The sequence below is a fragment of the Sminthopsis crassicaudata genome, chromosome 1, assembly GCF_048593235.1.
Source record: "Sminthopsis crassicaudata isolate SCR6 chromosome 1, ASM4859323v1, whole genome shotgun sequence".
Lineage (NCBI taxonomy): Eukaryota > Metazoa > Chordata > Mammalia > Dasyuromorphia > Dasyuridae > Sminthopsis > Sminthopsis crassicaudata.
In genome coordinates this window covers 125031237-125052778 of record NC_133617.1, presented here as the reverse complement: position 1 = coordinate 125052778, position 21542 = coordinate 125031237, and the positions used below count along the sequence as shown (strand labels likewise).

Below are 21542 nucleotides of genomic sequence, written 5' to 3'. Positions count from 1 at the left end.
GGAACATTCAATTTGAAATGTCTAAAGATAATCAGTGAGGTGGAACTGAATTTCAGAAGAAATATTAGGGATACATACATATGTATATCTATCTGTTTATCTAAGAATACTCAATAGATAGATAGATAGATAGATAGATAGATAGATAGATAATAATTGATTCCATGGTAGCTAATGAGATTTCCAAGTGATATAATATAAAGGGGGGACAAAGATATGGAATAGAGCTTTGGGGAAAACTTCCAATTATAGAATCTAGTAGAAGGAAGTCAGGTTCCCAATTTTAGGAGGACAACAAAAAAGGTAACCTTAGGTAAATTCTATATAGGCAGCCAAAATTGTTCAAAGATTTAAGAAATACATGATTATGTATGAATTAAAAATAGGTTAAGAACATAAAAAAGAAAATCTAGTTTGTTCTGGCCAAAGAGGATTGATATTGTAGTAAAATAATAAAGAAGATGAGGAGGTTCAATATTAACTTATATGGATTTTTATATTCCCGACATTTTCAAAAGCCAAATAAACTAAAGAGTTTGCTAACCCCTTAGTAATTGTTATATTGTAAGTTAATAATAACAAAACAATTAAGAGAAGAAAATTCTAAAATAGTTTCAGAAAATGAAGACTTGCACAAAATAATGAAGAGCAAGATGAGCAGAACCAAGAAAATGTTATATATAACACCATTTTTAAAGAATAATTTTGAGTGAACAAGTCTTTTTGACTATAATAAATACTCAAATTAACTACAAAAGACATATGAAGACACTGGATCCAGAGAAAGCATTGATAAGTAAAAGGATGTATAGAATTTATTTGCGCGCGCGCACGTGCGCACACACACACACACACACACACACACACACACAAACACACACACACTCATAATTGTAGCCATCTCAGGAAGGGAAAGGGGGAAAAAAAGGTGTGGAGGAAGGAAAACACAGGAGGGAGGAAAGGAAGTTACATGGTAACCTTATTACACATTTTAAAGAAACAGAAAATTGTACATAATAGCTTTTCAGTTTCATATACATATTCTACTATGTTGTGAAAATGCTTGTTTTATTTCATTTTAATTCAAAATAGAATTCTAAAAAAAATCAAAAGACAACAGTAAAAATGAGATTTCTTTGAAAGGAACAAAAAGAGAACACTTAGTGGTAAGCATAATATTTGAGAGTTATTTTTTTCCCTTTAAAAAGTTGAAATACCAATTATTTCCCCTTTTGACAGATTCACTTTACACCAATAACAATTTTTTTTTCATTCAGCATCCTTGCAAATTTAATCTTTACAAGTTGCAGAACAGAGTCCAGACAATTAGCATTTTGCATTCTTTTGATTTTTAATTTAAGAATATTTAGGCCTAATTCATGTGGATGATTATGTTTTGTTTTTTTTTTTTTTTTTAAGAAACTTTGCTATGTTCCAAAGTTTGATGTGATCAACATGGTGTCATTAACAAATATAAGCAAATGGAAGAACTTTTGACCTAGAAGGAATTTTCAATTTATAAAGTTTGTTGTGATCAATATGGTATCATCCATAAAAACAAGCAATAAAAAGAACTTTCCATTTAGGATTTCTCAATCTGTTTAGACTTTATATTATAAATATTATAAGACAGATGAAAACATTTTTTGTCATTCATTAAAAAGTAGTTGTTTCTAATATTTATTTCAAGGAATACTGTATGATTTTAATATGTATCTGAGAACTATTTTGTTGTACAATCAATAACAAAATCAATAATAATCAATAACAAAACCAACAAAATCAATAAAAAATCAATTTGGTGCTATTAAATTATATGCTATAGTTTCTTTATGTTTTTATCACACCACATAATAAAGATGTAGCATACTTCACAACATCAAAAACAAATGATTACGATATTTCCACAGACAACTTTATTTTATGGTTTAAACATATTTTTAAGGAATGTATATATAGAAAATCTGTCCCAACCTTTTTATAAATATTGATATTATGTAAATATATTATTGATTTAATTTTAAATTCATATCTCCATTTTTGGATATTTGATTTCTAGTAAAACCTTAATATATACTGATGTAATTTAGAAATTATACATAATCTTGCCATTTTGAATATATAACCTTTTAATATATAATAATTAATGTATTTCATATGGCAGATAACTAAAGCCACAATATTATCTTTAATGGGATGAATTATATTCATTTATCAGCATTACAAATATTATACTAATAATTAAGCTATTTATGCATTTTTCTAAGATTCCCTCAAAGGTAAAGCTACCTCTAAGTCATGTACCCCAATAACTAAAACACTACTGAGAGGATATAAATTTGTTAAAAATATCAAATTTCCATAATTACTAAATCTATAGTAACTTTGGAATGGATAATCCCTGATTTGATGGGAGCTATCTCTATACAATAATGGGATTTGATAGTTGCTGTGGCCAAATAGTTCATAATTATGAGAACAATTAGGGGACAATATTCTCTAAATTATGCTCCAATATTTAAAAAAATTCTAGCAGTTAGTTATTTGTCTGTATGGTATATTCAACAGTTATATCTCTCTAAAAAAATATTGACAATGAAATTGGTAAAATAAAATGTTCCTCCTAAATAATCACACTAAAAAAAATGCCCAATTTCCTTTTGAGGAATGATTTTTATATTGATAGTTAAAGCCATGTGGCAACAAATGAAATATTTCTGTTTAATATTAATTTTTGGCTATTAAAATTTTACCATAACATGACTAAAAGAAATTACCTTCACATACTGGAACTTTTCCTGTCCACGTGCTATCGGATCTACAGACTCTATGTTCTGTTCCTCCTGCTAAGAAAAAACCAGGCTGACATGTATATATCAGTGTATAGCCATGGGATGGAAGATCCATTCCTACAACATTTGCATGAGCAGGAGTTTCAGGTTGTTTACAGCTGTGTGCTACATGAAGGAGAGAGAAACATAAGAAAATTTCAATTAAAGGGACAGAAAAAGCCATGTTATACCCTCTCTAAAATTTCTCCAACTATTAGGGTAACTCATTTTCCCATGGAAAATAGCTTAGGAAACCATTTAACATTTTTGAATAATTGAAATTTTTGGTCCAGTACAAAGACTTTGAGCAAAATGAATGCACTTGTTTGATAATCACTATCTTAAGGAACAATGTAAAAATAAAATAGCAAATTTGTGAAATATGACTCCTTATTCTAAGGATTTTCCTATGTATAATTATGTTAATATCCAAATACCATGTACATTTAACTATTTTTTAATTGTTACAATACTAAAGTTTGTATACATTGAGTTCAATGTGAAAAATATCATCTATTAAATTAAAATAGATTTTTTTTTTCTTAACAGCTAACAGGGCTCTTTATTTCTACATAGTATCTTAAATGATTGGGCCTGTTTCCTTCTCTTTCATCAATAGGGAGTGTTCTTTTCCTGTCATCCCTCTTCTTACCACTTCCATCAAAGCAGAACCACACCAAACCATTACATATAAATCCCAGGGAAACACACATACAGTCTTGCTTATATTTCAAACAATGGGGTATTCTTTAGGATTTTGAGCTTCCTTAAGAAGCAAATTAAGGACAGGATATTTTTAGAGGATGAAATTTGTACTCAGTTCTCTGAATGCAAAGGTCTCCTAGATTCCTAAATAAACAATTATGTTCTTCCTATTTCAGTTAGAATTTCAAGAGCTTTGAGGTTTAAGGCTGAAACTGATCTTTTGTAGATCAACTTTCAAATTATTAGCATAACAGATAGACTAAAAAAAAAAAGTTACAACTTTTTTGAAAGTCATTTTCCTAATTTGTAAATGGGAATAATACTAAGCACAGTTTGTAACTCACAGGTTTATAAGGACTGAATAGGATAACATATGAATGTTCTTTGGAAACTTTAAAGTCCTATATAAATGCCAATTATTTTCATGATTGTTAAAAGGGCTTTAAACAGAATTAAAAATGACTTAATATATTTAAGTTACATTTGAGGTTTTTCCAAAGGTATTGGGCACTGATAAATGAATTAAAAAAAACTAAGTGATGAATATTTTCATAATAACTATCTCAAGAAAATCAAAGATATTCATATTGTACTTACTGGAATTTACTTTCAAATATGAGAAAGATAAAAAATATGCCAATTTTCCTACACATAATACTCACGTATACATTCAGGTTGAATTCCACTCCAAGTGAGGTCAGGAAGGCAAGTTCTTGTTGTTGAACCTTGTAGGAGGTGTCCTTTTTTACAATGAAATTGTACAACATTTCCTACCTATATCAGGAGAAAAAGCCCAGCATCATTGAAAAGAAAATTTCATTATCTCCAGGATGAAAAGCTACATTAGACCCTATAGGAAAATTAATGTTGTAAAATATGAGTCTTTGTGGAGAAAATTAGAAAGAAATAGAAGAACATTAAATATTAAAAGAAAATAAAGTATACTAAATATCTAATAAAAATTATGCATACTCAATTACATAAGAAACAATAAATATATACCAAGTAAAGTATATGTTAGGCCTGCAGAATGAAGTCTATATATGTTAAAGCCGTTCAGAAGAAGAAACTACCCCTAGGGAAACTGGGAAAAACTTCAATAAGGTAGTAGAATTTGAGCTGAATTTCAAAGAAAGATCAGGAATTAGATGAACACAGAGGAAGGAAAAAGACTTTTCTAGTGGATGAAACAGCATAAGCAAAGGTACAAATATAAGAATATTAATAGAAGGTAACAATTCAGAGAAAAGTAGATAGAGTTGGTCAGATTGAAGAGAGTGTTGAATAAAAACTAAGTAGTTTACACCTAAACAGGACTAGCAAGCAGTTCAAAAGAAAAAGAACTAGGAGTGTATAGTCTTAAAAGTATGTGTAATATGATATAATAATTTATGGAATATAAGTGGTCTTAGAGGGCTTTAAGAGGCATGTAGATATATATGCAGTGATACTGGGCAAACTACATGTTGACCATAGCTTTTATTTCAGGTAATCGAGTTTTTGGAAGGACACTGGCAAGTAGGATCACAATCTCTAAAGAAAGAACTGTAAAATATTGAATTTGATATTATACCTACAAAGATCAGTTGAATTGGATGGAGATTTATAACTTGGGAAAACAAAACAAAATGTCATCCCAGAGTGTGGAGTGAGAGTGAGATTAATTGATCTATTTAAAAGAATGAAATAAATTATGTAATTCAGACTATTTCATAAAATTAAATTTAGCTGAGCTGTCCTCAGTTAGTTGGAAGGATTGTCTTGTAGATTTGGTCTGTTTTTTCCTAGTCATTTCATTTACTTGCTGCTCTTTGTGATCCCACTTGGGTGGTTTGAACAACAAATATACTACATAAACAATTTTAAATCCATTGAAATGAATCCTCACATTAATTTATTTTTTTAAATTGTCACAATCTGAATTTTAACAATTGACAATTGAACATATACAGAGACATATTTAATAGGTAATATCTATTAAATCCTTCCTTTGTTTCTTTTTTTAGCAACTTAGTTTGCTATTCATTAAAAGATGCTTCATTAATTTTGATCATGAGAAAGCATCATACCCCCTGACAATCAGACTAACTATCCAACTATCCATCCATCTATCTATCTAGTCTTTAACAGAGTACATTACATTTTTATTTTTATTTTGGAGCAAGGTGTGGTAAATGACTTTTTGGCTGGTATTTTTTCATGTTGTTCATTCTATTAAAACAGAGGTTTTTAAATCATGTGCCTGTGAATTAAAAAAAAATAGTTTGACAATTATATATTAACATAATTGGTTTCCTTTGTAATTCCATGTATTTGATTTTCAAAATTAAAAAAAATATATATATATATATTTATATATATATATATATATATATATATATATATATATATATATATATATATATATATATATATATATATATTGAGATGCAATCTGGAGACACCCTTAACTCATTTATATCATATCACTTTTAAATTTATATATGGTAAGAGTTTGCTAAATGTTGATGTAATTTCAATCTATACATAAAATTTAAAAAGATTGATTGATTTTACTATATCAATTCATTGGTAAAACAAAATTATTAAACATTATAATTTTGGAAATAAGTAGTTTACAAATAAAATAATTCAAGTAAATTTCTTATTGAATGCTTATTGAATCTTTTTAGTGTCATAGATTTTATTATGTCAATTGTCAATTATAAATATAATTATTGTTGTTCTTACTTCTATAAGGCCAGACCTATAGTTGAGAAGGGTTAAATGGTTTACAGGATATGAACAGAAATATGAAAAATCTATTTCTATATTAATTGTCATGATCTTGCCCATGTTAATTAATGTTAACTCTTTTGATAGCACTTAAAAATATTTTGTCAAGTTTTCTATTAATTTCACTTCATAGCTGTCCTCTGTCCTGAACATTTCTTTGTCCTGAACCAATCCCACTTGTTCCTCTTTGATAAAATGTTTAGACCACAGTCATAGGCATCACGAAATCTACTATGTATTCTACCCAGGCTCTGACACTGACTTGCTTTATGACTAAAGCAAATCATGTAATCCCTGTTTTGATTTATCCATTTGTAGGATGAGGTCCAATACATTTGGCTAGCCATCCATTTCATGGAATTTAGATGAACTGATAAATGTTTTTTAAGTAACTGTGAATCTGAAATCCTCTATGAAAACTGATAAAATAGAGATGGAGGCACTCTCTTACTCTTTTTTTTAACACCTGAACAGGATTCAAGTATATTGAAATTAGTTGGGGGGGGAGCAGGAACACAACTACAAAATCAATGTTTATGCTGTGAGTGACTTGTAGATAAATGAAAACTATTCTTAGTAATAGCAATATGGCACCTTTGATGAGTGCTTCCTTTTAAAATGGCTGTTCTTCAGGCTCATATTGAATTTCATACAAAGTAGCAATGCTATGGAAAACTCTGCCACAGATTACAATTGGGCAATGTGTAAATTGGTTATTTCCTTTTTTTGAATTCTGTATGCATGTTGGCTCCCTTTAGATTCCTTAAATGGAAAAGTTGCTAAATCTCTACCTAAAAGTTAAATTGGAAAAAGACAGAGCTAGAATGTCTGCTACACATGACTGAACATGCTAAAGTATTCTATTATAACAATTCAACTACATGGTGTGTAATAATAGGTTATGGTCAAATTGTGTTCAAAAATTTCCCACATCAAAAACAACTTCTAAGAGAATATCTCAAACTAGCAATCCATTATTACTTTTCTGAATATCCAAAGTAAGTCTTCATTCACTCATTGTCTTGAAAAACTCTGTCCTGGCTACCTTCCCACTTATATTTTTCTAAGATCACACCCTTTTCTATCTATTCATCTCTAGTCTCTACTACCCATCGACTTCCATGCTGCCTGAACTGTCTAGTTACCTGGTGTTTTCTTTATTTTTTCTTTAGTTATCCTTGTTTCATATCTGACATTTTTCATCTAACATTTTTATCCTTCCACAGATTTCCTTCTCTTTTCCTGCAACTTCTATTATAATTCATTCTTCTCTGTGTTTGTAAAGGTATGTCTAAGTGAAAGCAATGCAATTAAAATGACTTCTGGGTATGCCTCTCTGAATTTTTTTTTTTGGTGAATTTGAGAGTCACTGAAGCTGAACTTATGAATATCTAGACTAACACTGCTCCTAATTCTTATTTGAGCAGAAAATTTCTCTCCTGAAGTTAAAATAAAACTATATAAACTGCTGTCTGACATTTTTAGGTGTGTAAACTGTTGACAAGCATTCATATAAGTGACAAAGGGAACACTCAAAAATAAATTACTTTAGTTATTGAAAAAGAAGAAAAACTTGCAGTGAATGAGGCTATAACACGTTTAATATGTCTGAGCTTTAGTGGAAAAAAAAAACTAATTGGCTACACTTTTCATTTTCCAGGTTATAAACTGGTATTGTAGCCAATTTTTGTCTCTACATATTAAGACATACGTAGAAATCAGATAGAGTCCTGTAAGGAGAAGGGAAAAAAAAAAAAAAAATGTTTGTGTGAGTGTGTGTGGGGGGTGTGGGGTGTGGGTGGGTGTGTTTCCAAGAACAAGTTTAAAGGATGGAATTTGTTTACTCCAGAGAAAAGAAGTCTGACAAACAAGACATTTCTATCAATGAAAGGCATTAATTAACAGAAATTACTAGTAAGTTAACATGACCAGATCTTTAAGGATAGACTACATATAAATTTGAGATGGGTAAAGTAGGTCCTTGCTTTGAGTCAAACATCTGGATTAAATAATCTTTGAAAGTTTATTCTAGTTAGGATTTCAAAAAAATAAAAGAATATAAATACATCATTTCCCCAGCAAAAAGATGTCAAAATAAAAGCAATTTTTTGACTTGGTTTGGTTTATCAAAAATCAAGCATTTTCTTTAAAAGCAAACTTTCTTTCTTTGTATTGTCAAATATTAATCCTTTTTTGAAATACATATTTAAAATACCTACTTGAAATCCAAATGTATTGTTCTGTGATCCATGACGTGGTACTCCAGGGTTTTCACATGATGTGCGAGTGGGCTCTGAAGTAAAGTTAAAAGAAAATTATAAGTCTGAATTTTAAAATAAATCTATATCTGTCATTCAATTCAATTTTAAATTAACTGTGGTTGAATGGACCCAGTGGAAGAATGATTAACATGATAACATTTCCTAGATTATGTAAAACTAAAATCAAACAATAATGTAATGCTCTGAGAGATTAGAAAATGAAACCAGTGGTCCATTTAAATATAATCATCTTCTGATGGTTACATAAGTATATATTTTGAGGCTCTTCAGGGTATTAAGAGAGGAGTATGGAATTGTTACTACAATGCCAACAATAAGTATTTTCTTTTTCAGCCAAATATGGCTTGCTAAAGTGACTTTTTTGAAGATTTTTAATTGGCAAATAAACTCATGATGTTACCTAGGTCTTCTTATATATTTATTTATTTTTTGTAGCAGCCTGTCCCAATTGTTTTGAGGACAATATTAAAAAAGTAAAACTGAGGATAATAATTCCCAGAAATATACATGATCTTCTATGCCATTGGATTAAGACAAAGATAAGTTATAAACACACAATGCTAATGTGTAGAAAGGTACATTGTTCTTTTTTTTTATTTTCTAGTCTAATAAAATCAACAGAAACTTTTATCCATCATTTATTGATACATGATTTTCCAACTTAGAATTTAGAAATGAAATTGATGGTCAAAAACCATTGAAATTGTATTCCATTTTGGCATTAATATCTGATAGCTAATTATAAATAAAAAAAGAAAAAAAATTTTATTTACAAAAATTTCATTTAGGGAATCATATTGATAAGAATGGCAATATAAATTTACTATTAGAGGAGATCACTTCTTCACTATAGAAACCAATTTTTTTTTCTAGAAACTAATACCTAAGATTGAGAATGTCCTTTGGGATTTGACCTGAATTTGCTGACACTTATAGGGGTATTTGCTGTGGGGTATAGGATTTTCTAAGATGGTTTATTGAGAGAAACAAACAAATAAATAAATCCAACAGCACTTGGTCTATTAATCAAGTAGTCAGACTCTGGTTACCTATAAATTTTGCTCCTTTTCCATATTGTTTAATCTTATTTGGAATAAAAACATGAAAATTTCTAAATATCTATAATCCAACTTTCCAAACACTTAGGTGTGTCTTCTTATTATGCATTATATTAATAAGATTATTTCCAGTAATTTTTTTCTGGCAAAATAATTTGAAAAATAAACTTCTCACAATATCAATTCATAGTATTCTAGTGTTATTTTTTCCCATTAAATATTTTCCTCAATTTACACTAACCTACAGTCTCTCTAACAACCTCCCTAAATGTACCTATATTTTAAATGTAAGTAATTTCAAAGTGATTGGGTACAGATGTTTCAGTATTGTTCTTTACCTATGCAATGCGGTGATGAACCACTCCAAGTTCCATCAGCTTGGCATATTCTGGTGCTTGATCCCACTAAAATAAATGGGGTATTACAACTAAAGGAGACTTCTGACTGGTAGATGAAGCTTTTGCCTTCTCTTTTCCCTTGTGCAGGAATTCCAGGGTCACCACAAAATTTTGCTATGAGAAAAAAAAAATCAAGCATGACAAAAATGATTTATTTACATTTTAATAAACTTGCTAATATAAATTAAAAGGTTTAAAAACATTTTACAAATATTATTTAATTTTATTCTCACAACAGCCCTATAAGACAGGTGCTATTATTATTCTTATTTTAAAGTTGAGGAAACTGAGGCAAGCAGAATATAAGTGATTTGCTCAGTATCATACAACTTGTAAGAGTTTGAGGCTGGATTTGAATTTGATTTCCCAACTCTGTCCAATTCTATTATGCAAATGACCTAGCTGACTAAAAATAAATAACTAGAAAATTATTATTTAATAACTTCTTATAATTAATATGATAAATGTCAAATGAAATAATATTCAGCAACAATTTTCTTTCAGTTTAGTAGTTGCTTTCTTATTTATTTACATGTATACATATATCTATGTGGAAAAGGATATAGGTATCATGGATATAAGAACACATATCACATGTCATGTAACTATACATTCAACTATTTTTTTAAATTTTATTTATAAATTTTTGACAGTATATATGCATGAGTAATTTTTTATAATATTATCCCTTGTATTCATTTTTCCAAATTATCCCCCCCCTCTACTCCCTCCCCTTGATGACAAGCAATCCCATACATTTTACATGTGTTACAATATAACATGGATACAATATATGTGTGTAAATCCCATTTTCTTATTGCACATTAAGTATTATATTCCGAAGGTATAAGTAACCTGGGTTACATTCAACTATTTCAAATGACTATCACAACTCTATAATTTTATTTTTAATTTTATTGAAGAGGTTAGCAAAAATTAAATATATGCATGCTAGTGTTTCTTAGCCTTTCTTGCCTCATTAAGATGTAAATATCCCTAGAAAAGAATGCTTCTTTTGACTGAATTATGTGTAAAAATAGAAATTTGGATTTCTCTATTATCCTTGCCAGCAGAATGGTGTAAAGGCTGTATGTAGCCTACGGCCAGAAAAAATTTGGGCTTCTCTTGAATAGGAAACATAGGAGCTGTATGATCTTAGGCAAGTAACTGTACCTCTCTAGACTTCCTTCAATTTCCTTAACTGTAAAAATAGGGACTTTGACTTGATGTTTTTGGCCTTTTCTCTTTTTTATTCCCCATGAAAGAAATCTGACATAGGTTAGAGCCACATTAAATTAAAAGTTTAGTATTTTTTTAGAATTAATAATATTTTTAAATTTAGAAAGCTATCAAAATCATCCTTTTCAGCCACCTCATTAGACACACAAAGAAAATGAGACCAGTTAGAAATTAAAATAGCTTTTCTAGTCCCTTACTCTAAAATCCCCTTTTATTCATATTGTATGTATGTATGTATGTACAGATATATACATATATATATGTATATATATATATTAGAATGTAAGCTCTTTAATGATAACCACCATGCTATGTTTTTCTTTTTGTTCCCATCATTTACTATAGTACCTGACACACAGTAGGTACTTAATGAATGCTTGTGTTATTCAGTCATTTTAGCCATATCCAATTCTTCATGACTCCACAATTTAGGATTTATTTTGGGCAAAGATACTGTTATGGTTTTCTCATATCCTTTTCCAACTGATTTTACAGGTGAAGGAACTAAGGCACACAGGATAAAGTGACTTGCCCAGAGTCATATAGCTAATAAGTGATATGAAATTTGAATGTAAGATGAGTCTTTCTGACTCCCAGGCCCAGCACTTTGTCCAATGCCTCACCTATCTATTCTGACTACCTATTAGGTAGTTTCAGAGTTAGAATTATAATTTGTTCCCTTTATTCCTTTTCTACTATTTTTTTACTAGACTATATTGCTTTATTCTCTGTTCAGATGCCATCACTTCTCTATGTGGCATCCTTACACCTCTGGCTGATTCCCAAATACAATTTTACATATTTCAAATCACCAATGCCAATGAGTACTCTCTTTCACAGCCTACTTCCTTAGTAATACCCCCATCAATCAATACCTCCATTTAGCTTTATAAAACTTTTTTTTTCTTTCACAAAGAAAATACAATTAAAGAAGAGAAGAGGGTATCTTGATATTGCTAGGATAAGGTTCCTTCATTACTATATTTCTTTTAATCCTAACAGACACTTTCCACATTCTTCCTCTTCTTTTTCCTGTGCTTCTCTCTATATCTCTCTCTCTCTCGTTCTCTCTCTTTCAATATGTCATTTTATCTTTGTCTCTTTCTCCCTCTTCCTTCTTCTATCTCTGTTTGCCCTGTTCTTCCTTCCCTTCAATTGATCTTCCTAAAACAAAGTTCTGAGTGTGTCACATACCCTACTCACATCAATAAGCATCGATGTCTTCCTATTACATCCAGGATAAAATAATAATTCCCTAAAATACAAATATAAAATGATTTACTTTGATTAAACTTAAGATTCATGAAACTGTTAATGTATATCTGTGTATGTATATGTATGTATTCATGTATGCATATGATTTATTAAGATTATGCCTAAACTTTGCATTAAAATTTTTGGAATATGTATATAACTTTGTCTAGAACCCTATATGTGTGTGCATGTATGTGCATATACACATATATTTGAACATACTTATATGTGTATGATTATATATAAATTATGCACATATTTATATAAACATATACTTGAAACATATTCTCTACTGAATTTTCTATAAAGATTTTCTTCCTAACCTGCCTGTCCTCTGAATTATAGTCTATTTACACTTGGCTCTTACTATTGAACTCTACCATCCAATAGCATTCTGACCTCATTTGGTGTTACTTCCTCAATTCTTCATCTCCCAACTGTGGGCATTTTTACTGCTCATCTCCAATGACTAGAATTATCTCCTTCATTTCCTGGCTTCTTTGACTCTTCTGAAATCTCACAGGAAATTCATTCTTCTATAAGGACCCTGTTCCATTAACACTTGTTAGTCTTCCCTCTGATATTACTTCTAAGTTAAACTGAACCTGCCTTGTTTGTGTGTAGGTCTTTCAGTGTTTGTCTCCACTATTAAATAATATGTTTCTTGAAAACAGGGGTCAGTTTTTGCTTTTCTTTATATTCATTGTTTAGCTCAATATCTGACAAATACAAAACATGTATTAAATATTGGTGGGGGAGGATTCTGGGAAGATGGAAAGTAGGTTGGTAAATGTCATGCTTTCACAACTTTCTCCACAAATAGAACAAATTTGTGCCTCAGGATGAACACAGAGTGGTGAAAAATCGAGAAGACTTGGGACAGAACAGAGGTCATCCTGATACAACCCAAAAATAACTGAAGAAAGACCTGAGAATATCTGAAGACTGGGGCCCAGGATTAACCCCTGTGAAGTACAAATACCTTGGGTTAGTCCCTGGAAACACTGGAAATACTAGAAAAACAGGGTATGGCTGGAGCCTCAATAAGAACCACAGAAACTTTCACCTCCTGGACTGTTTGTGAAGTCTGGGTCCGAGTCCAGGAAGACTGAGGCAACCTTAAATGTTAAAAATGCCAGGCTCAGCTGTGCTGCAGGGACATATGGATGAAAAGGAACCAGCACACTGGTAAATGCAGAGGCAGTGAGACAGGGATGCTGCTGGTTGCAAGGCACTTGTTGGAGGGAGAATATCTTGGTTTAGAGTTCCTGGTCAGAGGAGGGAGCTGAAGTAAAGCCAGAGACACCATCCCTTCCACTCCCGGATTAGTGATGCTTACATTAATACCTCTTATTAAAAAAAAAAAAAAATGAACCAGCAAAGAAGAACCTTATATTAGAAAACTTACTATGGGGGAAAGAGAGAAGACAGTTTATCTTCAGTGGAGTACAGTGAAGCAAAACAAAACAAAACAAAACAAAACAACAACAACAACAACAAAAGCTTCTACCTCAAACAGTAATGTGAAATTGTGAAATTGCTCCCTGTCCTGAGCAAATTTATAGAACTCCAATAAGAACTTAAAGATCAAATGAGAAACATTGAGGAAAAACTTAAAGTAATAAAAAAGCAAACATGAAAAACAAATTTATGGGAAAAAAAAGTTAACCATCTAGAAAAGGAGAGACTCTGAAAGATGAAAATAACTCTTTAAAAATTAGGATTGAGCAAAGGGAAGCCAGGGAAGCTATGAGAGAGCAAGAAATAACAAATCAGACTTTAAAGAATGAAAAAGAAAATAGAATGTGAGACATCTTATAAGAAAAATGACAGATCTGGAGAATAGATCAAGAAGATAAAATATAAGAATAATTGGACTGCTTGAAAGTTGTGACCAAAAAAAAAAAAAAAAAAAAAAAGCTTAACACAATATTGCAAAAATAATGAAAGAAAATCATCCTGGAATGATAGAGCATGAGAGGAAAGTAGAAATAGAAAAAAATTCACTGATCACTAACTCAACCAGATCCTTTGTGGCAATCACTTTGGAATGTTATTGACAAATTTTGAAACCTCCAGATCAAAAAGAAAATTTTGTAAGAAATAAGAATTAAAAAAAAAATTCAAGTATTCTGGAGCTACAAATTAGAATTGTATAGGACTTTCAGCAGCCATAATAAAAGACCACAGATCATATAATAATATCTTCTAATTATCAAAAGAACTAGGCCTGCAGCCAAAAAATATCATATCCAGAAAATAATCTATAATATTGAATTAGAAAAAATGGGTTTTCAATGAACTTACAGATTTTTAGGATTTTCTATCAACCAAACCCAAACTTAATAGATAATTTAACATATAAGAGCCAATACCAAAGATTGCTTTCAATGAACTCAACATGGATAAATTATTAATCTTTTTTTTTTTTTTTTTTTTATCATGGGAAATGTATCGCATATGTTTAAAAGTGACATCAACAATAGGGCAGCTAAAAAGAAATATTGGGGCAGGGGTTAAAGTAAAAAAAAAAAAAAAAAGCAATTATGGTATACAAACTATGTACAGAGAAAAAAATAGACATAGAGCCATTAAAGGGGCTCCCCCTCTAAGAGAGGCTCATAGTTCTGATAACCTACTCACATTGGGAATAGGTTAAATAGCAATACTATATATATACTATGATGGATATAGTAATTCCCAAATTCTATAAAGAAAGAAGGGGGAGGCATGGGTGGATGGAGAAGCAAAGAGTGTAGAAGAAGATAAGGTAGGATCCATGGATGAGGGGAGGTTAAGTAATAATTAAAGAAAGTTATGAGCAGAAATAAAGCAAAAGGTGATCAGGCACAGAAAAGATATGTGTGTAGGGGGTAGAGGGAATGTGGGTATGTGTATATACTTATATGTATCTATTTATGTATGTTTTTCTTAAGTATAGGTTGCTTGGGGTGGGGGTGGATGGAAGGGAGAAAAAGAAAAAAAGTAAAAAGTGCTCAGCAGAAAACAAAAGAACAATTTACAAGGAAGTAAAGAAAAGATTAACATTCATTAATATAATTTCTTCTATTAAAATATACACTTTCTTGGACTGATATTTGTTTTTATATATTTTGAATCTTCCCTAATATTCTCTTGGGCACTTGACAATGTTCTTTTGTTTTGTTTCATTTTGTTTTCTATTTCTTTTCTGTTTTTCTTTTTTTTTTTCTTTAAGTAAAATAAAATTTAAAAATAAACATTAGTTAATTTCACTTAACTTTGCTTATTTATCCCTAATATTAAAAGAGTCACTGTCATTTGTCTCCTTTACCTATAGGGAACCCACTACATTAAAGTCCTGGTACATGTGCATTCACTTTCTACTTCCTTACAAAATGTTAAACTTATAGCATAATGAGGCAGCCTCAATAGAGTTATAAAATAGGGCATGCACCTAAAACATCAATGAATGCACATCAGTTAAGGTTCCTCTAAATTGAATATTAAAAGCATACCGTTTAAAAGAGCAACATTGCTATCATAATTAATATTATTTTTAATAAGAAAAATGTTTTATTCTAAGCAATGTATAATGTGATACTTTCATATGAGTAAAAATAGTAACATCTTTAAAAGAAAAACTACATTATATATATAAATCTCTATATTAAAGAAGTCAGATTCATAAACTTTATGAAATATGCAACAATTTAAAATCTACACTCCTGTATTATCACAAAAAATGATAAAAATAAGAACAAGATATGATATGAAAGGAAAACTGGCAAGGATTTATTTTTAAAGCAACTTTTAGCAATAAATCATTTGTATTATTTTTCAAAGTTAAGTTGAGATGAGTCAAGTATAATCTTTCAGCAGATTTCAATCTTTTGCTTGATATTAACTTTTAAGCATATTTTTGTCCTTGTGAAAAGTATATTTAAAGGACATAAGTTGTTTTCACATATCGAAAACACATTTTAGTCTATAATCTCATAGTTTGGTAGAAAGAGGTCAGGTAAGACCATTAAGTTGCTTTTTAGGAAGGGTACTTTTATTTTTACATACACTATTACAGAATTCTGTCTACATTCTATTTTCAGTTTAATAGGAGCAAAAAATAAAAGAACATTAAAAAAAGAAAAAAAAGAACAACTTTTTTTTTTATAAACCAGAGAATACCAATTTTTAACCCAGAAAATGGTCACTTTTTTTTTTTTTTTTTAAACACAAAAAAATACTTACGTAAGCATTGTGGCACTTCCCCACTCCAGGTTCCATTCCCTACACAGGTCAAAACAGCAGGAAAGGATAGTTCATAGCCTGGAGAACAGATGTAGCTAATACTAAATCCCCAGTCAAAATTTGTTCCTTCCAATCTTCCATTAGAGATCTGAGGAGGAGTTGTGCAGGTAACAGCTGTAATTACATTAAAAGCAATTAGACACAGCTGCTGTAAATATCTTGGGTATAAAATATCTGGGGAAGAGCCATATGTGCTCATTTAACCTTTTTGGAGGACAATATGGTGGTAACATGTTTTATTCCCCTGATAATATTTCTTCTGTGAGGTTGCAACTATTTCTTAGCATTATAATGGTGTTTTTATCATGGCTTCTCTTATAAAATAGCAGGCTGTCTAACATCTAGGGAATGAAAAACAGAGTAAACTTCTATAAATCTTAATATATCAGATAAATGATTAGCTTTACCTAAAATTATTTTTGCAATAACCTTTAGATATATTAGAGAAGTATTTTTTGAATAAATATACTGCAAGTATTCTTCAGTCAAGCAAAAAGCCCAGAATTTAGAAGTAACTCTGAGGTATACTTTTTTTTTTCTTATTTTACCCCCTGAAGTAAGAGAGATTATGTATTTTACCAAAATACCTAAGTTTCTTTAGCAATACTTATAAATAAGATTAATGTTATGGCTTGTAAACCCTTCCCCACAAATTCTTTTTCCCACTTGTTTCTTTTCTTTTTGCCATTTGAAGTTTTTGAAAAACTGATCATGGATCACCTTAATCCTATTTAACTAACAAGAAGGGGACAATAAAGAAGAGAGAAAAAAGAATAAATGAGAGTAGGGGAAAAAAAAGAGATGGCACATACTTTAAAATAAAATGAGAAAGCATTGGTTACCATGATTAACATTTTTTGTTTCTATTATTACAAAAGAACACAAAGTTAATTTTTAAAAATCTGTTCAACTATATGTTATTTTATCAATAGAATTCAAATTCTCACTGAAGGTTATAGATAAGAGTCTGAGCCAAAGTGAATACAGAGAAGAAAAAAATAAACATATTAAATACCTCATTGTCATTTAGCTAACAGCTGTCAGTTCATAATCCTTTAGATAGATGAATGGCTCTAGGTTTTATAATACCACAAATAATAACAAAAATGAACAAAACCAGAATGATTTGAGTAACTGATAATATCCTATACTTATCAAATGCAATAATTCATATTCAAAAATGACAATGATTTGAAAGCTTTCTTCAAATGTTAAGAATTTTAAAAATAAGGCTTATAAGCTATGGCATCAGAGAAATCATCTCCTCAGCCACCATATGTATATACAAATATAAACACACATATATAATTTTAAAGCAGAAAGTTCATCATCACTTCTATGGGAAATCTTAAGTCTAATACACATTAGTTCTTAGATCAGGTAGAGACTTTGTACTTTCCATATCTTTAACAATTCATTCCAATTGTCAGCAAATTAAAGTTATCAAATTAAATTGAAATTAGAACTAATGGACTGAAGTTCTTTGTTAATCATTATAATAAGTTCCCTCAATCAAAGTAAATAATTGCAGTCATCTTTCAGTAGGCCATATAATTATATGGATTTTTTGAAAAGACATTCAAAATAAAAATTTTATATGACAAAAAAATATAAATTTTCTCTTAGTAAAAAGCTTTTTTCCCACAGAAAAATCAAAAGAAAAAAATAATCATAAGTTTTATATACTTTTAAATGTAATTGTATAAAAATATGAGGAAATATGACAAACATTAATTAAAGATATAAAGAAACAGGGCCATACCTTTACAAGTTGGCATTGTCCCACTCCATGTGCCATTAGTAGTACAAGTCCGAATTCTCGAGCCATTCAGTTCCATTGTATAGCCTGGCTGGCACATGTAAGTAACATTTTGTCCAACTACATAATCATCTCCATATCTCATTCCATTGGCAGGTATACCTGGATCCCCACAACTAATAACTGTAAGAATTAAAATCGAAGAACAGATGGTTAATGTGGTCATGTATTTTGTGGAGTGGTGTTGGAAACATATGGTAGACATCATAATTAACTAAGATAAAAAAATTGGAAACATGTTCATTATAACCACATACCCATTTAAGCCTCATACCGAAAACTCCTCCTTACCCAAACACTGATTATCATCATCAATTCTGAAGACCTGAAAAGCATAGGTTTCACAGGCTATACATTCAAGAGAATACTTACTTCCTGCTATGACTTCAGGTCAGTTAAATGTCAAACTCACTAAAAATATTTCCAAAAAACATCAGATATACTTGAAAGAGCCCTGAGACTAGAATTCAAAGCAGAGAATTGATTTTTAGCTTGGTCAGTCATCTATTAGAGGTCTAACTTTTACTAAATTATTCAATCTCTTTTAGCCTTAGTCTCCTCTTCTGTAAAATAAGGGACTTGGTGTTGGATTATGTCTGAGGTTCCCACTAGTTCTAGATTTATTATCCTACAATCCCATAAATAAAATTCTTACTCTCCTAACATATGTTACATCTTTATGAGGATCAAGTGAGGTAATGTATGGAATAATGTAAAAGAATGTATAAACCTGAAAGTATGATACAGATATTATATGATGTTATTAACAATTTGGAAAAAGCTTTATCTACATTCCTCAGGGAAAATTCTTACAATTATGTAGATCATTTATTTGACTTGGGGACTAGATATTTTGAGACACTTTCTTCCATTATATATACCTTTAAAATGGGGCCAAAAAAACCCACCATTTCATGTCAAATATATTATTACAAACTGGAGAATGTTTCATAATCATTATTGCCATTTAAAAAAATATTTTTACCTTGCTAATATTCAAAAGGACATAAGATAGCTTATAGATAAAAACAAATATTTGAAGATAAAATTTTATGGATATTTTCTTCGGAAACATATCATCTTAATTATATAAAGAATTTTATGAAATCCATAAGAATATAATCATTCCCCAGTTGATAAGGATATGAAAGGATATGAACAAGCAGTTTTCCAATGAAGAAATCAAAATTCTTTCATCATATAAAAATAGTCTAAAGTATTACTGATTAGAGAAATGCAAGTTTGAATATGATTTTATGCTTATCAGATTGGCTACAATGATTGAAAGAGAAAGCAAGCAATGTTGAAGGATATATGGAAAAATTGGGATACTAAATTACTATTGGTGGAATTATGAATTGATCCAACAATTTTGGAGCAAAATCTGGAATTATGCCTAGAGTTATTAAACTGGTTATACTCTTTGACCCATAAATATTGTTACTAGATCTGTTTCCAAGAATTATTAGGAAAAAAGAAATGAAAATATTTATAGCAGCTTTCTTTGTGGTACTAAATATAAAATATAAAATAGTAGTGATGCCTGTCAGTTGGGGAATAACTATATAAAGTGTGGGATGTATTATGATGAAATATTACAGTGCCATAAGAAAAGATGAGCTTGTTGATTATATGAAAAAAAGTGGGGAGATTTGCATTAAATAATAGTGAAAAGAGCAGAACCAAGAGTACTTTGTATACAATAACAGTAATATTATTTTAGAAAAACTTTGAGTGATTAAATCATTTCAACTATTTATAAATACTCAAGTTAACCACAAAGGACCTATGAAGGAATATTATATCTGCATCCAGGAAAGAAATGATGAATAGAAATACATATAGAATGATTTTACACACACACATCTTTATCTAATGGAGCCATCTCTAGAACAGCTAAGGGGGAGGGGAAAAGGAGGAAAAAAGAAATTACAAGACAAATTTATTACATGTTTAAAAAGAATGAGAAGTTGTATATTGAAGTATATCCTAAAGTGCTTATTATACAAAAACTTTCCTTAAGAACAGAGAAGCTAAACCCTTGAAATGACTTTCACAAATTGATAGGAGATATCCCTTGGATATGTCCAGTGTTAGGCTTAACTACCTATTAATTACAACCATCATATGACATTTTAAGGGGAGACTGCTTTAAACTCACCAGGCCAGCTCACAAAAGAAGCTCAAGAGGCTTTGAGATAAGTTGAACTAGTTTTGTCCAATGTGGTTGAAAAAGTCACTCAAAAACTCTTGCAAATATCAGTTTTTCTACAAAAGAGGTACTCATAGCAGTGCTTCATCAAGGAGACAGTGTGATAGACTGAGTGAACCTCCCAGCACAACCAGAACAAAGCCTTACTCCTTAACCAGTGCTTGTGGCTAGAATTTTATTAAAGGCCATTAAGCAAATAATACAGTTATCTGGGATAAGACCTGACAAGATATACATTGTTTATACTAATGCACAAATTAATGTATGCTGTGAAACCACCCCAGAGTGGCAAATTTTATTGGCCACAGTTCCAAATTTTGCACATGGGTTTCCATTTAAAATAACCAGACTTTTACATAATTGGCAATGGATTCTTGAAGAAAATGTTTCTAAGGTTTTTCTTAAAGGACCAACTATCTTCACAGATGCATCCAAAGATAACATTTGTGCTCTATACTCTCATTACCTAACTATAAAGAGAGTAATCAGAACTCCTTTTCAGTCCACTCAGAAAAATGTATTGAATGCAAACATTATAGCTCTTATTATCCAGGAGATTTGCATATAATATCTGATTTGATGCCTTCAGTAGGTGTGGTGCAAAGAATTGCCAAAGCCCAAATAAAATTTGTAGTTTCTAATATATATCAGCTCTTTAAGGAACTTCAAGAGCAAGAGAGCA

The 21542-nt window shown here is 30.3% G+C and overlaps 1 protein-coding gene across 1 annotated transcript in view; it reads right to left on the bottom strand.

The window, feature by feature from the left end:
• Window positions 1-21542, bottom strand: part of CSMD3 (CUB and Sushi multiple domains 3) — a 1577676-nt gene that overhangs the window by 19440 nt on the left and 1536694 nt on the right. Inside the window, 6 exon segments of the mRNA XM_074266680.1 lie at window positions 2778-2957; window positions 4199-4310; window positions 8531-8604; window positions 9990-10163; window positions 16770-16943; window positions 18592-18771. Coding sequence (XP_074122781.1) covers window positions 2778-2957; window positions 4199-4310; window positions 8531-8604; window positions 9990-10163; window positions 16770-16943; window positions 18592-18771 — 894 coding nt within the window.